The following is a 22,288-nucleotide window of genomic DNA, read 5'->3' as shown; positions in this document are numbered from 1 at the left end:
TTTAAATGACCAGTGCACAATAAAAGTACACTGTCAGCACCATTATTTTCCGAGGTCCGTTCTGCGTTGGATATTTTCCTGCGGTAGATATAAGGTAGACGTGAACCGTACATGCATATCGTTACTTCTTTAATTTGATTCCCTTGCTAATACACTTTGTGGCTCCTTCTGGGGGAGTTAGCCTCCTTCCATGTGCTTCCCCCCTCATGCGTTGTCCCTATGTTCCCCCGCCCCTTGAAACCTCCCCTCACTTACGATCCACAGAAAGTGGTATCCAGTGTCCAGAAAAAGTGACCAACAGCAATGTGGTTACAAGTCCTAATGCCCTGCTGGCTAATTGACACAACGGCCCAGAAGACAGCAGAATGCATCTGGGTGGCTACACAACATTAAGGAACACACTTAATGTATGATAACAGCTTCTAAAATCAGGTTGTGATTCAAAACCTTTCAAGTCTCAGCTGGTGGATTATTTGTGGTTGAATTAATTCACTCTGTCGTTTTTTTCGCAATGCACTCACTGTATGTGCTCCACACAGCAGACCTAGTGTAGTATTCCATAGAAGTCTTCACTCCTACTTCATTACATTATTATCTGGGAGTCAAAAAAGAGTTATGTGGGTGCTCAGGCAATGTGTCACTCAGAAAAGTTCATCATGCTCATTAGCTACAGCACAGTGCCTGAAGCTCTAAGATTGCCCACAATGTAGCATTAAGTGATTGATCCCATCCTCTTGTGACTTCCAACTCAGCATGTCACTGGAATCTTGTCATCGTCAACAGGAATCCAATAGTCGCAGACCCCCATTGAGAAGGACCACCATTGTAGGCCTGGGCAGGATCTTGGTTAGAACGCGTAGCGTGTCTACGTTCACATCTGTGGTGCATCAGCTATGTTGGATCCCTGAAGTGTGCGGTTTGAGGGGTCATGGGGGGATTTCTCTTTGAACACTGAATTGTGGTTCTCTCAAGAGATTTGGCCTCCTATTCAGGATTGTTTCTGCTGTGTGTGGATACAATGTTGGTGTCTGAAGCTCACCCTGATAAGGGGGCGAAGACTGTTAGGAGGCTACTCTTGATAAAACCTTTACTCAATAAATGCCCACATCCATACTTGTTGTTCTTCTAGTAAAGCTGGTCTCATCGCATACAGAGCCAGTTCTATCTTACTGTGTGCTGTCTCTCTCCTTTCCCACCCGTCCTACAGTCAGGAAGTTCTGTCCAGTATTCGAACTGCAGGGCTATGTGATTCGATGCTTTGGCATCTAAACACTCATACTACACAGTTCACTACATAATAATCAGAACCTTCTGATGATTAATTGATATTATATAGTGTGCAAGCACCAAAGGTATACTGTTTAACAATTGATAAATAAAATTCCTAAAAGGACCTTCGTTGGAACAGCACCAGGTCATCTAGCGAGATCTGCAATTCATTAAAGTTGAAGAACCAGTAGCATACCACATACTTTGGCAAAATAGCAGCTTCTTATAAAGAACTACATTTTAAATGGGACAGTACAAACCTATATCAGCAGAGCAGCTGTACCTGAAATCAGACAGTATCAGAATTTCTCAGCAAGGCTGTGGAGCATTTTGGTAAACCATGCAACGCTTGCAAGCAGAACTGTTCTACCTTTAATGAGAAAGCACCATTTTTTCAGGGTTGAAATTGTACGAGGAGTTTTCAGGATGGGCTATCTTACTTTTAATAGGAAATAATTAACACTTTCTCACTGTCCTTAATGCTTCTAGCAAATGATTGGAGTGTTCCCCACTCTGGGAACGTCTTGGATAAATAACACGTTTTAGATACACCTACACAAAATGGCCATCACAGCTGGAGTTGTTTGTTCATTAACTCTGCCCCTGTCAGTAAATGCTGTAATGACATACAGAAGCTCCACTGTTGGATACTTTTTGTGGATTCGTATTGCTGTACTTGGCAAAGGACAGATAGATTGTATTCCTCCTTCAGTGTACAAATAATACATGCTTGTGTTCCACTAGGGATGATGTTCAGGTCCTCTTAAAACACTGAAATATTACTCATTTTAGAGTTCACTGCCCACCCAAACGACTACCTTCTCATAACCTGTACGGGTGACCAGGAATGTTTAGGGAAAAGACACAGCATTTATGCTGTAGAGGTAGAGTGCCTTCTTTAAACTTACAGTAAAGATGGTGTTTTGTACATGCCAACCTTGCTAAATCTTTCCCTTCATATCTACTTTACATCAACAACACTGAACTTGGACCTACATCGAGTATTGATAGAACTATGGGAGATAGTAGTGGGAGAGAAGTGAACAGCAAAAGGGAGAAATGAGGAGAAGTGCCCAGGAGACAAAGAGTGAAAAGAGGAGAGAAGACCGAAGGGAGAGATAAGGCTTTCTAGAAAAGATGTGCAAGTGGCATGAATAAACAAGGGATGAGAAGGAGAAAGTAACAGAAGTACAAAATGAAAGAGGGACAAGGAGCAAAGTCTAAGATATAGTGTCTAGGAGAAAGGCTGACAAAGATAATGAAAAAGAAACAGGGGGAACACAGCAAGAGAAAAGATAGAGCGGAAGTTAGATTAAAAATGGGGAGAGTGAGAGAGAAAAAGCGGAAGAGAGTACAGACTAAGTACAAGTGAGAGCATAAGGGGAAGAGTCAGATGTAGAGGAACAGAAAGGGTGAGAGGCAAATGCGACAAATGGTAAGGAGGGAGATGAGAGGGAAAGAAAGCATGCAGGAAGAAATTGAGAAGAAGGAACGGACAAATAAAGGGCAATATAGGTCCTTTTGTTTTTTTAAAGCATATTAAAGGGGACATCCAGTGTAAAGATAAAATACAGTTCTCTTTAGCCTGTCTTGCATTCAGGCACAAGCAATAGAATGTTCCTTTGTTCTATGATGTCAGCTTAGGGTAGGAGACATATAGTGACCTCATTCAGTAATAGCCCCTTTAGGATGTGACCATTATTACTTGTTCAGTTTGCTTTTAAATGCTCAATTATGCATTGACTTGGGGAAGAACCACAAGATTTCTTGTCAAGTGGCCTTTAAAGCTCGTCAGTGTTTGACCAATGATAACTGCAGGTCATTCTTGCAAATCTTCTTTTAAGCAGAACACTAATGATAATTTATTTTAATCAACAAAATGGATTGTGTGATTTAAAAGCACAAAATACTGCTATTTTCCATACATATTCCATGGGAACATGGGAAGAAACCTGCAGGTTTCAGGTTGTTATCATTATTGGAGGCCATGCACGTAAACAATTATTCCTGAGTATGGGCCAGTTAAGTGCACAGTCCAGAACTCAGCGGAGACTCTGCTTATCGGGTCTCACCCGGCTCAGCCTCTCACTTCATGAATGTTGTCACTCAAACAAGAGCTCTTTTTGCTCCAAATACATTCCAGCCTTTGTTCTGGGTGTGTAGGCCTCGAATTGCATGCCCCAGGGGCTCACTTCAGTGCCCAGGAATCCCAGTGTGTTACAAATGGTGGTGTTTCACATGAAACTCTGGCTTCTTATCTCCGTATGTAACACTATTGGACAACATGTAGGCATCAGCACGGCAGCACCGATTTTCTAATGTTATTTCCCAAAAACTTGTAATCTATATTATTTCCTGCCCCCAGAATTGCAGGGGTCCTTGGTCACAGTGATTCCTTTGGCAGAGAAAAGCAGTTATTATTCCGGGCACTTGTAACGAAACCTGCACTGTCACGACAGTATCCAGTGGGGGAAAACCACAATTAAAATCTTGTTTTCAGTACTATCTCCCTTTGACTTAGAGGGTGGCCTGTGTGCCTCAAGTCGGAAGTAAAAATACACCTGGTCACTGATGAAGACTCCTGATGCTTATCAACGGTCTTTCAAAAAGAAAGCATGCCCATGCCAGAACAATAGACATTAGCAAGCATGATTTGTTTCCAATTGCTATTAGACATATGCTTTCAGGATCTGAATTGAAGGCCATCTTCAAACACAACAATGCAATAAGATCTAGACCCCAGGCCAGTTGATACACAGAGGAACTCAGGCTGATGAAACTCCACTACAAACAACTGAAGTACACATGAAGAATGAGACAGGAAAATCCAGACAGGATCAAGTTCCAATCCAGCATGAGAAGCTAGCACCAAATGATCTGTACCACCAAATGTGCTGCTCTGGCATACCGCATCAATGCCAGCACCAACAGAGGCAAAGACATCTTTGCCATTGTGAAGGATTTCACCTAACCTGCAGGCCCCTCCAGCTCGATCAACCCCTCTCAGGACATCTGCAACAATCTCTCTCAATTCTTCAGCAACAAAATCACTGCCATTTACAGCAATTTCAACCCACAATCGGACCAAACAGACCGTGCCAAACGCCTCCCGATATTATCCAAAGAACCAGTTATAACTATATGGCTCGTCATCACCCCAGAAGAAACCGCTGCCACCATGAAATCCATCCACTCCGGGGCCCCATCACACCGCAGCCCCCTCCACGTCTACTCCATTGGTCTGCAACTCATCAGGGCCATGCTCACAACCAATCTAAAAGCTTCCACCCCTTCCAAAGCCTTCCCATTTGCTTGGAAACACGCAACTGTTCTCCCATTGCTGAAGAAACCCACCACAGGCCTTTCAGCATTCGACAAAAGACCAATCTCCCTGTTACTAGTTCTGGCCACGGTCTTAGAGAAAATCATCAACTGCCACCCCAACAAATACCTTAATCACCACCAACACCACGTACTCTGGTTTCAGACCAAACTACATCACACTAACTGCACTTATTACTGCCATGGCTGACATCCATATACTCTCAATGGATACAGGAGACACAGCAGTCCTCATCCTCTTGAACCTCTCTGCAGTGTTTGACATGGTTTCTCACCACATCCAATGAACACTTTGTGTTGGATCTACTCCTTCCTGATTGGAAGCACGCAATCAGTGACTGACAGTCAGCAAGGCACGTTTCACCTTGGGCGCCTGAGACCTCATCTGCAGAGTTCCACAAGTATCCTCCCTGAACCCAACCCTCTTCATCGCATACATGATCTCTCTAGCCAGCATCGTCCACTCTCGCATCAACTTCTTGTCCTACGACATGCAACTCATTCTCTCCCTCATGAACAAGACACGCAGCACCCGGATCAAGCCCAGTGCCTCTACGAATGAAATCACCCACTGGACAAAGAACAACAGCGTAAAGCTGAACACTTACAAGACCGAAATAGTGATCTTCAAGAAGAGCACTTCACCATGGGACTCCTCCTGGTGGCCAACAGAACAGGGGCCGACACCAACCTCCACAAACCACGCCAAGAACCTCGGGATCGTCAGCTATAGCAAATTCGACATGGCTGTCCAAGTCAACGCAATCACCGGCTCATGCTTCCATACTTTAAAGATGCTGCAGAAGATTTTCAAATGCCTCCCAATTGAGATAACCATCATGCGCACCCTCATCACAAGCAAGCAGGACTACGGAAACACACTCGATGCCAGGAACAACCAAAAACTCATCAGAAGGTTGCAGACCATTCAAAATTCAGCAGCTAGAATCACTCTCAACCTCCAACACTGCACACACATCACACCAGACCTGAAGGACCTCCACTGGCTCCCCCTACAGAAACAAGCACAATTCAAACTCCTCACCTACACTTTCAAAGCAATACATAACAGTTGTCCAGCTTACCTCAACAATTGCATGTGCTTTTACAAATCTTCCAGACCCCTCCACTTGTCCAGACTCTTGCACACATCTCACGCCTATGGAAAACAAGATCCAGCAGTCAAGCTTTCTCCTACATCGCTCCTAAAGCATGGAACAACATGCTGCAACACAAAAGAGACTCTTCCTCACTTCTCGAATTTTGCAAGAAGCTAAAGTCCTAGCTTTTGGAGTAGTCCCACTAGGCCCTAGATTTGGCTAGACTTTTGCTCAGTGCCTGGATACCCGCCTTGGGTGAAAGTGCTCTCTACAAATCGGTATAACCAGTATGGTCTCTAAGATCTTAAGATGCATAAAAAAGGCATATCTGCTAAACAAAGGTGTGAGTTTGAATAAGTTGACCCAGAGTTCAGGCCAAGCCTCACACCTTTTTAGGTCGAGCCTAGACGAAAGCAAAAGCGAAGCTTTTGCTGTCTAGGGCTCGACAACTTATGTTATCACTCTGGGGGAAATGTGGACAGCAGACTGACACGCGCTTCTCCTGCTGGAGATTTGACCTCGTGGGCGTGCTTTGGCGCCTTCGCTGCTTGTTGCGCTTTCATTCATGTGTAACGTGCGCGTGTCAGTTTCGCTTTCATTTATGTGTCATCAAAGGGGCTGGCGTCAACAATGCGGAAAAGGCTTGAAGAAAACGTGCTCGCACTCTACAGCCCCCGAAGCCACACCGCATGTGAGGATTCTAAGTGCGGCTCGTGCACAAGCGTACTAAATCGCACTGTGCCTGCCTGTACGCCACATACGCCTGAAGCGTACTCCAGCGCACTGTGTCCCCACCTCCCGGGGCCACGCCGCACCTCACAAGGGAAGCCGCCCGCTCTGTGCTGCACTGCCGCCCCGGGGATCCTGCATGCCTCGGAGTTGAAGCAAGTTTGGGAATCTTTTAGAAATTGTTAAGGTTTTTGTGGGATTTCAATGCCTTCAGAGTGGAGTCTCTCTGACTGTCTCTCGCTGTGAATGGCACTATGGGAACGAAACATGATTGGGGGTGTCAATTTAGAGAGTGTCGTGGAGGAATTTTCCGCGGGGGTCTTACTCGCGGGGTCTCTCTCTGAGGGTCTCTCGCCTTTGATAGCCTGAGTGACAGGGCGGGGGATCGCGAACCTGAGTGACAGGCCGCGTTACAGGCTCGGAGGCAGGAGCACTGGTGGTTGAGGCCAGATGACGAGCTCACGGGCACTGGCAAAAAAGTCAAACAAATATAGACAGAGTCAACTGGATGCAAACAAAGTCCATGTTTACTCTACTGCCGTCGCCGGGGTGGAAGTGTCAAGGGCTCAGTGGCACTTGTGATACCCGTTTTAAGATCTTTCAAAACAGAAGGGTGCGTGTGGGTTTTTGGGTATTTAAAAATCCCAGGTGAAATCCGACGAACACCTAACCATACTCGACTGTAAGCTCCTGTGCCAAACTTTTTACCAAATAATATATTTATTAGGGTGGTGTAATACCTCAAATACCCCTATTCTCTCCACCCACCCCTCTACACAGGATGCGCCCCTGCAGTTTGGCTACTGGGATTTTTAAAACAACACGTGTAATAGTGAAAAGTAGACTATCCGTCTGAATCTGCGTTGCGCCCACATGTCTACATTGACCAAGCTAGGTATTCTGAAGCAAGGCTTGACTGAAAGTGACACACCTGACATTAGTTCACTTGAGGTAAAAAGCATTTCGCAATCAGCAAACTATATACTCTTTGGCTTTATGGTTTAATTTGTGTCTGCCAGTTTCTGTGCTGTGGGTTTATTTATCTATGTTTAGCTGGGTCTGGTGGCTTGGTGGACTCGTGCATTCACTGTAGCGACCTGTGTTCGATCTCATGTTCAAATCCTGGTCGGTCTACTCAGCCTTTCATCCTTCTGAGGTAGATAAATTGAGTACTATTGAGTTGGTAACAATAAGCATCTGTTATTCAGCTCCAAGATACCCTTGTGTGAATGTGTGCTTTTACAATATACATGTTATGTTAAGTTACCACAGAGAGGCAGACCTCCTGGGACATGCTAAATCGAGTCTATGTTTTTGCTTTTGCATTCTGAGGCCTGTAGATCCTATTATATCATCGTGAGTACAAAGAAGGCATAGCAAATAACTTGATTTAATATGCTTAGAAACATGATAGATCAGATGAGGCATTATGTGGCTTTAAAGTTTTTCTCCCCGTGATCTGTAAAATTACTGCGCGTTTCAGGCATCCATTCTAGTACACCTTCTTATGTAGGGTTAGCCTAGACAGCAATAGCACGGTCTCTTTGAGAAATTATACATTTTGTGGGGGTACGGCCCGCCCATTGATTTTGTATTTGTTACTTCAATTGTCCTTTAAAAAGGCCTGCTTGCTGGTGTTTAATCTTTCATTTTTGTCCCTACTTGGTGTCATTTGTTTTCTCCAACAGAGAAGTGGCAAACTACTGGTATTTTTCCACTTTGGTGCTTATCTGTTTGTTTTGTGGCATAATTTTGTTTCTTAGTTTCCTACTCATGTTTGGCAAAGCTTCCCTTTCATTTGCAGAGCATTTTAGCTCAGAGCTCTGCTCTGTTTTTTTGAAAACAGGCCTGTAAATCTTGCTCTTACCTTGTAACATTTGCAGAGCATGCGAAGACCTTTCTATTTCCTCTTCCCTTACCCTGGACATGCTATCACATTTTCACATAACAACTACTTTTAGCGGGTTACATTTAAGTAGATATTTGTTTCCACAATTTGCTCTTTTTAAACATTTTGTTTAGACAATAAACTCTCATGTTTTAGCAATGGGAAGAATGACTGGTAATGAATGTGTTATGCCTGTCTCATTTCATGAAAACTGAATACGACTAAATGCTTCCAAACTTAACGGCCTTAGCTGTTTATAAGGCAAGAAACAGGTTTTTGTCGTGTCGATCAGAAAATGGCGCCTACCGTGTGTAACGTAATTTTATGTTTTTAAGTAACTTATATGACGGTGCCACAGAAAGGAGGAGAACCTCTAACCTCCCATTAGGACCAAGATCCATATATCATTGTTACAACATAGATCTGGGCACACGTCAACTTATGGCAGTATAAATACTGTAAGTAATCACAACATGAAAGCAACACAAATAACATATGCAGCCGAAGCCTCAATGGAAATGTTTCTTCAAATCTGTTTTATTCACATCGCCCAGCCTGGCTGGGTGATGTGAATTGTGTTGCTTTCATGTTGTGATTACTAAGTCACGTAAATACAACACACATTGCATTACAAATGCTATAGGTGTCACATTTGCGAAAGTTATAACTAATGGCATTGTAAATGAAAAAGCTATTAATTTTGCTATTTTCAAAAACAAAACATAAATAAAAAATGTGTAATTTACAATACCAATAGCTCAAACTTTCCTAATGCGAGACCTATTGCATTGCAAATGCTTGTTAGGTATGTTGTTAGCCAATACCTTTTGATTTTACTAAAATTATGTTTATTTGTGCTTACTTATTGGGGCTTTGAGCCCTCTTCATCCACTGGCCTGTTATTTTGTCATTCACATTTTGTTCTGCTCAATACACCATACAGCAAGAGGCAGTATTTCAGTCCACTTCAGCTATTGCCTAGCTTCACTGTGAGTGAAGGCATTCTGCTCTTTCACAAGGAGCACATCCATCCACAAAGTAATTCCCTTAAGTGCCAGAAACTACTATCCCAAGGTGTGGTTTCTGAAACCCCAAAACTATTGTTTTTAGCCAGTGCTATTTTATATTTATTTCTAATGGCCTGGCACCTTCCCCAGCAATAAAGTTTTATTAAAACCATGACAAAACAAAACAAGAATTAAGAAAGCCAAAGGCAGAGCTATTGGGTTTGCCAGTGCTAGGGTTGAACACATCCTCTCTGGAAACTGCCTGTCAGGAGTAACATACTCTGTGTTGCAACACAGAGCTGTTAAGTGAAATCAGCCAATAATGTTGCAGTATATTATTGTAGCGAGAGCTGCTCTGTTCCATGGGCACCGTGAACCTTAATGTAAACAAGGAAAATGGGCCCTCAGGCCTCGTGACTGGGTAATAGATGACAATTATCACAGGTCTGCAGTTGGCCGCTCCCACTCCTAGACCATGGTGCCATTGCACCTGCTGCACTAGTGATAGCTATGTCACTGCTTTGCGATTCAGCTGATAGGCAGACTGAAAGCAAAAGAAATAAATAAGTATTGGCAGTGCCAGTAAGTCTGGCTTACAATGAAAATGCATTTTGTGTCAATTGATGGATTTAGGAACTCAGTAAGTTACCCTACATGCAGTTTGTCACTTATCTTTGCACTCATGCACCCATTCATCCATCTGCTAACTCACTCTTCATTCCCCAGACACAACCACAATAAAATATGCATAAGCCCAACAAAATATGCAAAATAAATTAAAAGAATAAAAGTAGAAAAAACTATTCATAGCAGTCGTTGTGGATATTGCTACAGTACTGTACATAGTCTATTGTTGGTTTAATGTTTCAGCATGGCAGCCATGTTTAGAACCAATGTATTGGCCATCTTGGAAAGGGAAAACATTGAGTGGGGCTTAGATATAGCTACTTCCACTATACCCAGTAATGTTCAGCAATCGTTGGGACAGCCGATCATGGAACAAGAGATTAGGGGCGCCATCAAGGACCTTGCAACCGGGAAGACTCCTGGCCTGGGTGGCCTCCCAGCAAACTTCAGACATACTCGTTCCCATGGCCCCCCACCTAATGGAGGTTTATATAGTAGTGTGGGAGGACTTTGCTCTGTTGCCTTCCTGCAGGAGGAAGGAGAGCCCTGCTGATTTCCCTCCCCAAACCACACAAAGACCAGAGAAAAACTTTCACTTACCACCAACTGTTGATACTAAATCTCGACTATAATATTGGCCTCCTGTCTACAACCTCACTTACACCTATTGATCCAGCAAGATCAAAATAGATTCATCCCACAGAAAAACACATCCTTAAACATCAGATGCCTCTCATATGTCCTAGCTGAGACCCTACAAGGTGACTCTGAGGAGGCGGTGGTACTCTCTGTTGAACTCCGGAAATCTTTTCGCACCCTCCAGTGCCGATATATGTACGCAGTGATGCGCGCACGAACATGGTACTAAAGTGGGACAAGTGAGTAAAGCTTCTATATTCTTGAGCGCAGGCCAGGGTCAAAGTTGGACAGAAATATCAGATTCCTTCAAGATATGATCTGGTACCAGGCAGGGGCCCCCCTGTCACCACTACTATTTTTATACTGGCAATTGAGCCATTTGTAGAGGTTATTCATCTGGAAGGCCGGGGAAAGGGAGGGGGGAGGATCTCCTTACATTATCAGGAGCATGGCATCTCCCTTTGTGGAGAAGGAGAAGTGTGGCTCAATGGTTAGAGCGGCAGACCCTGATGCAGAGGTCTGGCCCGGGACCAGGGTTCAATTCCCGCCTCGGCGGCTCTTGGACTCAATTTCCCCGGACCTGATAATTCTCGCCTCGGTGCCTAGTTTAATCATGGGTACCACTCTGTGACTCTGGGCAATAGCTTGCTTAATCTCCACAACAGCCCCAGCAGCACTGTGGATGCCTGGCTTCACCTTGGGGGTGCCTAGGAGTGGACATTTCACAGGAAAGCCAGGATGGGTTCCACAGCGGTATGAATACAGTGCTACGAAGCCTCCGGGTAGAAGTGCGCTATATAAATACTCTACATTTACATTTATTCTTTTGTTCCTCAGAGAGGCCAGTACATGGGTACCTTGGAGAGCCCAAATTTTGTGACTACTAGGTGGGATTACCGGCATCTGCACCAACTGGGAAAGACCTGTGTCTTCCCGTTCTCCAAGACTCTGCACACAATCCCCCCGTGGTTGCCGCACACAGTATACAATGGGAGCCCCATGTGCTTCAGTATCAGGAAGTCAAAATTTACCATCAGGATAGCAGCGTCACTTTTTAATGTACAATACATCTCCCTATCATGGCTCGCATAGCGCTCACAAAAATTATTGTATTACAATGGATGTTCTATTTGTTCACAAAACTCCCATAACTGGGTACCCGAACTTGCTTCCGGTCACTGGATATGTTAATGAGGGACTTAATCTAAGACGGGAGTAGACATCTGGTTTCCCTACGGTACATGCAGCGCCCATCTAGAGAGGGTGGTATTGCAGTCCCTGACTTCGAACTGTCCCAAATGGAAGCCCAACTTCAGTGGCTAGCACACTGGCTGGCAGGCTGCCACGCAGAGAAGCAGCCTGCCGCACCCCAAGAGTGACCCACCCAGTGGCTCTCTGGCTAGGGCTGTGCCCTTTCCCGTGACCTCCTCCTAAACTGCCTGCCATTGTGCTGCACTCTTGAAGGAAATTCCTCAAACTGGCCTGCCGATTCCCTCTATATGCTCGGGCAATCCCCTGGTCAGTCTCCCTTTCTTCCTTAAAGGAGCGTGACATGTCGGCATAGACTTAGGTGAACCTCCTCGAAGTGGGAGACTGCTACGGGGAAGGGATCCTCTCCAATCTCTTAAAATGCTCTCAACTGAAGGAGGCTTGACCAATTCACAGTTCCTGGTTTACGCAGCAGTGGTGCGAAAACACTACAGGCGCTATAGAACGCAGGTCACAGGGAAACACCAATGCACAAGGTGTTACAGATCCTCTTCACCTCAGGTCATAGATGTAATTTGGTCTCTTGGTTTTACAAATCGGTGCTCCACTTGGCCAAAGACATCTTAGACAGAGGTGGGAGGAGGGCAGTGGACATGAAGTGCACAACAAGGAATGGGAGAGGGTCTCGGAGCACACATACGAGGTGTCCTGAAACACCAGCTTCCGTTACACCTCACAAACAGAATACATGGGTCGAGAGACAAGACATGCCTCAGATTTCTGATGACAGACGCTGACTTTTTGCATATGACTTTGGCCTGCTTTCACGTGGCGCAATTCTGGCAGGCAGTAGTGGGCGAATTGGAGCGCACAATTCAGTATCCTGACCTGCAAATGGAAACATGCCTGCTAGGTCCATATCCGATTCAGAGAATTGTACCTGTGACTATAAAGTTCCTGAACTTGGCCCTCGCTAAGATGGCAATTGCAATCCACTAGAGGTCATTGGAGAGTCCCCCCCCCCATTGTAGATGGAAGAGGGAGGTAGAACACTGGGCACTAGTGTAGAAGTCAGTACTTCAGGAAGAGGAGCGCAGGGGCCTGCACACCCACCCGATGGCAGAAGTGCTTACTTTGTAAAAATATAAGTGCCAGGGCTCTAGTCAGGAGGCATCTGTAGTCTTCACCAACCCATTGCCTATGCCAGCATTGCCAGTGGCAGTACATACACAACTACTAACCTGCATACTTCAACAAGTGTGACAATCCAGCCTATTCCAGGCCCCAAAATCTATAAAAAATAGTGGGCTGCAGGTATTAGTTGTTTTTAATTTATACTGAATTAATAAACAGTTACTGTTCTGCTCATATCTAATTTATACAAACAGCGCCACCATGTGGCAGCTGTCATAAGTGCCGGTGTCGACAGTTAAGCCCTGGTGCCAAGCACCAGAAACCACCGGCTCAAATTAAACACTGGATGGCAGACGACTGGGAAGTAACCCAAACGCCCTTTCTGGGACTGGCAAACACCGACCTTGCACCTTCATGATTCTGGCCTTGAAAGTTATGGAACGCCCTGGCCACTGCAGCCTGAATGTTGCTGATACCCTTGATGCTGTTGCAAATGTGTAGATTTTGTGGCCATGGAGTTATGAAATAACTGCCCATAAAATGTTACTGTTAAGTTTTCTGTTTTCTTTTTGGCTAAGTGGTACCCCATACCATGTAACTGTTATCTAGATGCTGCAAGGGTAAATGAATATGCATACCTATGGGGATGAAAATTGACCTGTTTTGATAAGTATGAAAATCAATAAATAAATTATAAAATAAAATAAATGAGGGAGATACTTGAGGGCGACTTGGCTAAATGGTTACAACTTGGCCTGTCGCATTAGAACCCCCCACAGACCACGCATGAAACCTCTGCATCATACTAGACTCCTCGCTCAAGATGAACCGCCAGATCAGCGCCGTCTCCTCATCATGCTTCCACACTCTTCGCCTGCTTGGAAAGACCTTCAGATGGATCCCCTTTGAGGCCAGAAAGACGGTCACCCATGCACTCATCAGCAGCAGACTTGACTACGGCAATGCACTGTACGCAGGCGTCACTCAAGAACTCCTCAGAAAGCTACAGAACTTTCAGAACGCCGCAGTGAGACTGGTCCTCAACATCCCCATCGCAGCTACATCTCCGAACACCTACGAGAATTCCACTGGCTCCCAGTCACCAAAAGAGTCATGTTCAAGCTTTTCACACACACCTACAAATCCCTCCATGACGCCAAACCAGCATACCTTAACCACCGCCTCTCATTCCACGTACCCACCAGACACCTCTGCTCCGCCAAACTGGTCCTTGCCAGCATCCCTCGGCTCCACAAGACCAGGACCGGAGGAAGATCATTCTCCTACCTTGCCGCCAAAGCCTGGAACACCCTGCCTCTCTACCTTTCACGGTTGCTGACTAAATTCAGGAGGGATCTCAAAACCTAGCTCCTCAACTGAACCTCAGCAGCCATCAGGATTGCAGCCTCCCCAGCCCCCACCAAGCGCATTACGACCCTCACAGGTGAGTAGTCACTCTTATTGATTTCATCACTATGTTAAAAGTGATGGATTACCACAAGCAGTATTCCTTTCCACCCCTTTTGACTTAAGTTTTACTCTGTCTGACATGAATAAGTCATGATATAGCAATCCATCAATCACACTCTTTGGAATTCAAATAATGCCATGGCCACCACCCCAAGGCAAAAAAGCAACTTTCAATTTGTCAATTGTTCGCATACGTAACACGTTATGTATTCTTCTACTTAACAGACATATGAAAATACACCTTGCTTGCAACCTTTTGCCACCAATGAACATATGATCCTGGAAACATGCAAGACTTTAAACGTCCTCTTTGTCTACAATGGCCGCTATGACCCTTATCTAATCCACTGGCTCCTTCCTTTACAAGTCGCCTTGAAGCAGACCCCTGCTGTTGGTAAATATCTTATATCTGTGTAGTTTCTGTGTTTTGATCCTTTTACCTCATTGTTCAGTGATTGTAGACATTAGACTGCTTGAAAATGTCAAAAGGCAAGATAGAAAGAGGACTGAACGCAGATCATCAGCCAGCATTGCACCAACATAAAACTCAGTTGCTCTCTTAAGGGGGCCTCATCAGTCATGTGGTATAGACAGGGGACTGTGGTTATCTATCCTGCAACAAACCATGGTCCACCTTATGAGCAGGCTGTGTAAAATGTATTTTTGGGATCCTTTACAAATTGGTGTCCATCATAATTTTACTGCTGTCTGCTTAACCTTTATTCAAGTACAGCCCCATGTACTCTGTTATTTGTTAAAACTGAACCGCAATATTAATAAAAGGTGGAGTCTGACCTCAGGCGTTTTATAAAAAGACATAAAACTGTCCTGATGAGGATGCAAGTTACAGGTAATTAGAAAACGATAACTGGACCATTTAAGTGGTTTCTGGGTTTTATAATAGTTCTCCTTTCATTTCAACACCTAACTATAATGTCACTTTAACCGTTGTTTTTTTTAGTGACTATATAGGTGTATCCATATTATATGTGTCTACATTATACATCTTGCAAAAATGCAAATTATGTGGCACATACTCTGGCATTATTATTTTCACCCATTTGAGCTAAAAACAACTATTTTTGTGAAATGTGCAAATTATGTGACAACTTATACAGCAAATTTGGTAAATCCATAATTATATGGTAAATGCCACAGAATAACATTAATCCAGTAGCCTTCTATTGTTTTTGCCACAATTCACTGAAAGGTAAGCAAAACTAAACATTCTAATTCCAATCAGTGCCTATTTTTAGCTGCACTTTAAAGAAAACTACTTTTTCAAGCTACCTACCTCAAAATTAACATGTGATATACAAATACATAAACAGTAACGTGCTATGTGGCTCAATATTGCTATACAAGGGCTCTCATGACATTTACAACCCACTTGGCCTATGACCTCAGGTTTATGATGCCACTAGAGCCCCTGATTGGCAGTATTGGATTATATGGCTATCTATCTATCTATCTGTCTGTCTGTCTGTCTGTCTGTCTGTCTATCTATCTATCTATCTATCTATCTATCTATCTATCTATCTATCTTATCTATCTTATCTATCTTATCTATCTATCTAGCCCTTCCTAGCGTTCCAGTCTTCTCCTCTCCTGCAGCTGCGTTTCCTGCGGCCCTGCCCCCCTCCCTCACCCAATCGCTACCGCCTCCCAGCTTCTCCTCCCTCCCACCTCCCCTTCTTATGCCAGCCGCTGAGCAGCAGCGCAGCTGGCGTGCCGAAGGCCCGCCAACTGCAAGCCCATCAGCGCCTGGACCGTGTCTAGCGCTAGACCCTTGGCCCCCGCGAACGCCAGGCCGAACGCCAGGCCGAACGCCAGGCCGCCCGCCTCCACTACGACGCCAGCACCCTCCATGCACTCAACGCTGGCCGATCATACACCTACTTCCGGGCCGCCCCGAAGCACACCCAATGGCCCTTCTCCTGCCGGAGCTGTAGCTTCACCAGCCGCCAAGCTGCTACCTCGCCCACCGGGGTAGGACGTAACCACCTCAGATGCATACTACTCAACACCTGCTCCGCCTGCAAGCATGCCATCAAACTCAGGGACCTACTCGACTCTTCCTCCCTGGACGTTGCCTTCCTGACGGAGACCTGGATGAACCCCTCCTCGGCACCCGACATCGCCATAGCCATCCCGGACAGCTCACCCGCAGAGACCGCACCAACTGAGCAGGATGAGGGATCACCATCGTCCACAGAAACACCCTCAGAATCTCGACCAGCACCGATGACACCCTCAGCGCCACCGAACACCTGCACTTCCAGATCCACACCGACCCCAACGCCACCCTCAGAGTAACCCTCACCTAAAGACCCCCCGGACCCCGGCCACAGTTCAGCGACTCCACCGCCGACTTCATCAGCACGCACACCCTTGCATCCACGGATTACATCCTCCTCGGAGACCTGAACTTCCACCACGAGAACACCAACAACAGCAACTCCACCACCCTGCTCAACAACCTCGCCAATCTCAGACTCAAAGAGCTCGTCACGACTCCCACCCACTCCGCCGGACACACGCTCAACAACATCTTCTCCGCCAGCAACCACATCATCTTCGGCCACGTCACCGAACTCCACTGGACCAACCACCGCTTCATACACTTCACCTTCGAGAAACCCACCAGGCACCACCACACACAACGGGCCCCCGCCGCAGCTAAAGCAAAATCACCGAAGACCAGCTGATCACCACCCTCGCCCTAAACCCACCAACTGACACCACCGACACCGATACTGACGCCTACAATCTCAGGCAATGGATCGCCATCCGCAGACACCACCAACTCATTCGAACCGCCAAAAGGACCTCCTTCAAGAAACGCATCAACAGCAATGCACACAACAACTCTTCGACGTCGTGAAGGAACTCTCCAACCCCAGCTCCAACTCCAACCACATCCTGCCATCACCAGATATCTGCGACACCCTAGCCACCTTCTTCCACCGCAAGATCGCAGACATCCACGACCGCTTCAACAACCCGACCCCTTCGACAGCCACCGACACCTCAGACTCACTGCTCCCCAGCCACACGACCCCCTGCTCTCCTGGACCGACGTCATCGACGACAACACCATCAAAATCATGAACTCCATCCACTTCGTTTCACCGTCAGACCCCTGCCCCACCACATCTTCAACAAAGCAAGCTCCACCATCGCACCGCATCTCCGCAAGATCATCAACATCTCCTTTGAGACCGCCACGTTCCCGGAGAGCTGGAACCACGCAGAGATCAACGCCTTACTCAAAAAACCTAAGGCGGACCCTACGACCCCACGAACTTCCGGCTCATCTCCCTACTCCCGTTCCGGCAAAAGTCATCAAGAAGATTATCAACAAGCAACTGACCTCCTTCCTCGAAGAGAACAACATCCTGGACCCATCCCAATCCGGATTCCGCAGCAACCACAGCACCGAAACAGCCCTCATAGCCACCAGGACCATGCTGGACAACGGAGAAACCGCGGCCCTTATCCTCCTGGACCTTTCGGCCACCTTTGACACCGGCTGCCACAACACCGTGCGCACACGCCTCCACAACACAGGGATCCATGACAAATCCCTGGACTGGACCACCTCCTTCCTCACCTGCAGAACCCAGAGTGTCCGCCTCCCTCCATTCCAATCTAAAGACACCAAGATCATCTGCTGCGTACTCCAAGGATCGTCCCTCAGCCCGACACTCTTCAATGTCTACATGGCACCGCTCGCCAACATCGTTCGATCACACAATCTCAACATCTCATACGCCGATGACACACAGCTGATCCTCTCCCTCACCAAGGCCCCCACCACTGCCAAAACCAACCTCTATGAAAGAATGAAGGCCGTCGCCGAATGGATGAAGAACAGCCGCCTGAAATTGAACTCGGACAAGACGGAGGTCCTCAGCCTCGGCTCTACCCCCTCCGCCTGGGACAACTCCTGGTGGCCGGCCGTGCTGGGGGCTGCACCAATGCCCACTAACCACGCACGCAATCTGGGGTTCATCCTGGACCCATCGCTGTTAATGACCCATCAAGTTAACGCAGTCTCCTCCTCCTGCTTCAACACCCTCCGCATGCTCCGCAGGATCTACAGATGTATCCCCACCAGAACCAGAAGGACGGTCAACTAGGCCCTTGTCAGCAGCAGACTGGACTACGGCAAAGCACGCCACAGCCACATCGCCTCCCACCTGAGAGACCTGCACTGGCTCCCCGTCAACAAGAGGATCACCTTCCAGCTCCTCACCCACGCTCACAAAGAACTCCACAACACCGAACCAGCATACCTCAACGAACGACTCACCTTCTACACCCCAAACTGTCAGCTTCGCTCTGCTGACCTCGCCCTCGCCACCGTCCCCCGCATCCGACGAGCAACCGTCGGCAGCAAATCATTCTCCCACCTCGCCGCCAAGAAATGGAACACCCTCCCCATCCACCTGCTTCAGACCCAGGACCTGCTGACCTTCAGGAGACTCCTCAAGACCTGGCTGTTCGAGCAGTAGCAGCACCCCTCCCGCGCCTTGATACCCTCATAGGTGAGTAGTGCGCGCTACAAATGAATTGATTGATTGACTGATTTTATAATTACCCAATGGTAGTTATAGTTAGGATCGTGTTTCCATAGGAAATGCCTTTTTGTGTTGTATGTGATATAGGCAGGGGAAACCCAATAAACCCTTGTAGGCTTGGGCACTGGATATTAAAAGTCAAGTTAAGCTACAAGGGATTTGATTCAGAAAACAATAAGCCTCAGTTAGGAGTCGTACCAACCTATCAAACTCTAGTGTATCCACAGGATATCACACTTAAAAGTTAACTGGAGTAAATTAAAAAGACAGAGGAAGGAAAAAGAACACACAGAAGAAATAAATTATATTCAAAAAACTTTGTATTTAGTGAGAAAAGCATCAAATGCAAGTCTGGGGAGATGTATACAGAAAAGTAAATTCAAGCAAAAACGGTCATGAACGGAGGTATATGTAACATCTACTCATCAGTTCACAACTGAACATCAACTCCTTAGTGTTTAACAGACAACCAAATTAATCAATCAACAATGGTCGTATGTTGGTGACAACGCAACGCTTCTGGAGATGATGGAAGTGTCGACGTTTCGGTCTAGTGTGCAGTCGTCATGTAGACCATCATCAGGACAGAACAATTTGTTACTGGATAAAAACCCTATATTAAAACAATAAATCCATATTACTAACCATACATATTATTAGAAATCACTAAACTTATACATAATCAATGTTTCATCAATTTGAAAAAAAACTTTAAAAACCGTGTGTCAGGCACCCACCTGGTGCCCAATTTTACTAAGCATGTTACCCCTTCCTGGTAATGCTTAGTAGAGACATTCCTTAAAAAAATTAATTATGAACTTTGCTTTGTAATTCTTACTTAACATTATGATTAAGGAAGATACATCACTTGATATATAGATCGAAATTATCATATCGCAAACATTGACAAGAGAGAAACTGTACATTATTATATCTTGAAAACATAATTGGAACACAGTACAGTATTGAAATTTATGCAACAGTATTTGAAACAAAACAAATATAGGAGAAGATTCAATCAGGAGAGATTTTCTACCTCCTACTGACTATATATGCAATTGCATAAACAGTACGGTAAATCACTGATAAAGAATCCACATTTGTTACCTGAAATTTCTGAAGAGACTTGCTTCGAGTACTGATGGACAGCAAGAAATGCGAGAAAAAGATCCAACAGATAGATGTGAATCTAGAGGGACATGGAGCCTATATTAGTTTGGTTTTAAGGTCTATGTGATGGCAACCTGATGAAAAACACGTGGTCCAAAGCCTACCTGCGGTGAGGTATACAACCGCTCGATGATGAATGGTTCTGGAAAAGCTGGTAGCTGAAAACTCAGTATAACTGTGGCAACCTATGAATGTAAGCAATAGGTCTTAGTATGCGGATGCTTGTAAAGCCTGTACATAATGTGAGGCACTTAAAGAGGTATTAAAGATAAGGGTGAACAAATCGTACATTACTAACGTGTAGTAACTTAATCAACGTTACGAATAGTCCTTCTCATTAAGAAAATAGATCGTGACACATATGTAACGATGCGAAGATATAGTATATCAAGATGTTGTATAGACCAGTAGCAACGTACCGTGAACATAATAGCTACAAAGCAACTACCGAGCAAGCAGTCCCATAGTATACAGAGAGATCTATGAAAAGTGGAATGCTACATAGAATTGAGCGGTATCGAATGGCCAAGTCTGGCGCTAATCATATAAACACATTACATTTAGACCGGTATGCACTATAGTAGTCTATAGAATAGCGTTCAACAAAGCGGTGTCCGCTACTATAAAACAAGACAACAAATCCAACGTACTCGCATCAGTCGGGTTGAGAAATTGTGTATGCAGCGTCTTCTGTCGGCATGCAGGGTCATGGAATGACAAATGTAATCAAGGCTACCAAGAACCTGTGGCATTTAAACCAGCCGAACCGGAAGTGTTTAGACCAGTGTGGAATCGGGGAAGGACTAGCCTAGTCAAACTCCCATGTTAGTGAATCAATGAAGCCACAAAGGTCAGCCGCCATATTAAGAAAGAACGCTGCTGGTTCAGTGAGTCCACCCGTGAGCAAAAATTAAACTCGATAACTGCACGAACATAAGTGTTTAATAATCACAGAAATAAATGTCTGCACTTATGGACCAAAACCTCAATAAAGTCTCGATGTTGATACTGATAGCTAAAAAACGTGTCAACTCAGCAGACATATTGGAATGGTATCGGTATTGGTTAAACAGATTATGGTGGTGTAAGAAAAGACATAAATAAACTTATTTGCGCAATCAGGAAATTTCAGATGACAAATGAGAGCCATTTATATTGAAAGCCATTTACAAGTGACAGAGACGCAAAAAAACTTTTTCCAAAATACAAACAGCTAATGATATATTACATAAATCATATTGTGTTTCACCGCTAAAAACACCCACCGCTAAAAACACCCTCTTGAAATACAACAGTTGTTACCTATTCATTTTGGAGATGAGGGGGGCAGGGCCCTTATCCCTGAGCCTTTGTGAGGCCCTGGGAACTCCATCCCGTGGAGCTGTTGTGTAAAATAAGGGGAGGGGGTGCACAGCCTCACTCCCAGAACCTTTATAAGCCATAGGGTCCAAATCGCCTTGGACCAAATTCCATAAAAAAGGGGAGGGGTGCCCTTAGGTAACTTTAACATGCACCCCCTACCATGCACAGTTTTCACATCAATACGTTTTTGCAAATATTGCAGAGATATTTTCAATCACATAGGATATAATGATTGTTGTAATATGTGTGGTAATTAGCAGTGTATGGCAAGGGTACAGGTTATAGTTACCTTAAAGCACAAGGTATAGTTACTAGAGATAACTATAACTGGTGAATTTCAGAGTTTTTTACGTTTAAAACGTTATGTTGGTACTGAAATTTTCACCTATGACATCACTTTAGCATTTGGTTTTTTCTTTTAATTTCTTGGGTTTCTTTAACGTAAAGTAATATCTTACTACCATACGTAAAGCCAACCTGACAGTTTGGAGCAATCAGAGTTTTCCTGGCCTCAACAGAGAGGACAGGTAAACAGAAGGGATCTATGACAGAATAACGACAGACAAAATATCGACCTACAGAAACATCGAGGCTGGAATATCGAAGGCAAGTATATCGACATCCTATCTACAACATGGTAAGTACAAAAATATTGAAACAAAAATATCGATGTTAAAAATATCGTAATTAAAAATATCGTTTTATATCTGTTAAAATATAATGTGTAAAAAAAAGTAAATAATACTTATAAATTAAATA

The 22,288-nt window shown here is 45.0% G+C and overlaps 1 protein-coding gene across 1 annotated transcript in view; it reads left to right on the top strand.

Annotated features, from left to right (window-relative positions):
• The window catches only part of LOC147729973 (uncharacterized), a 1,004,770-nt gene that overhangs the window by 272,551 nt on the left and 709,931 nt on the right, over positions 1-22,288 (top strand). Inside the window, exon 9 of the mRNA XM_086954938.1 lies at positions 14,640-14,808. Within this exon, the coding sequence (XP_086811064.1) occupies positions 14,640-14,808 (169 nt within the window). The remainder of the gene's footprint in view (positions 1-14,639; positions 14,809-22,288) is intronic.

The sequence above is a fragment of the Lissotriton vulgaris genome, chromosome 2_1 (genome assembly GCF_964263255.1).
Source record: "Lissotriton vulgaris chromosome 2_1, aLisVul1.2, whole genome shotgun sequence".
Taxonomy (NCBI): Eukaryota; Metazoa; Chordata; class Amphibia; order Caudata; family Salamandridae; genus Lissotriton; species Lissotriton vulgaris.
The sequence above is the reverse complement of the archived record's forward strand: the minus strand, read 5'-3'. Positions and strand labels throughout refer to the sequence as shown.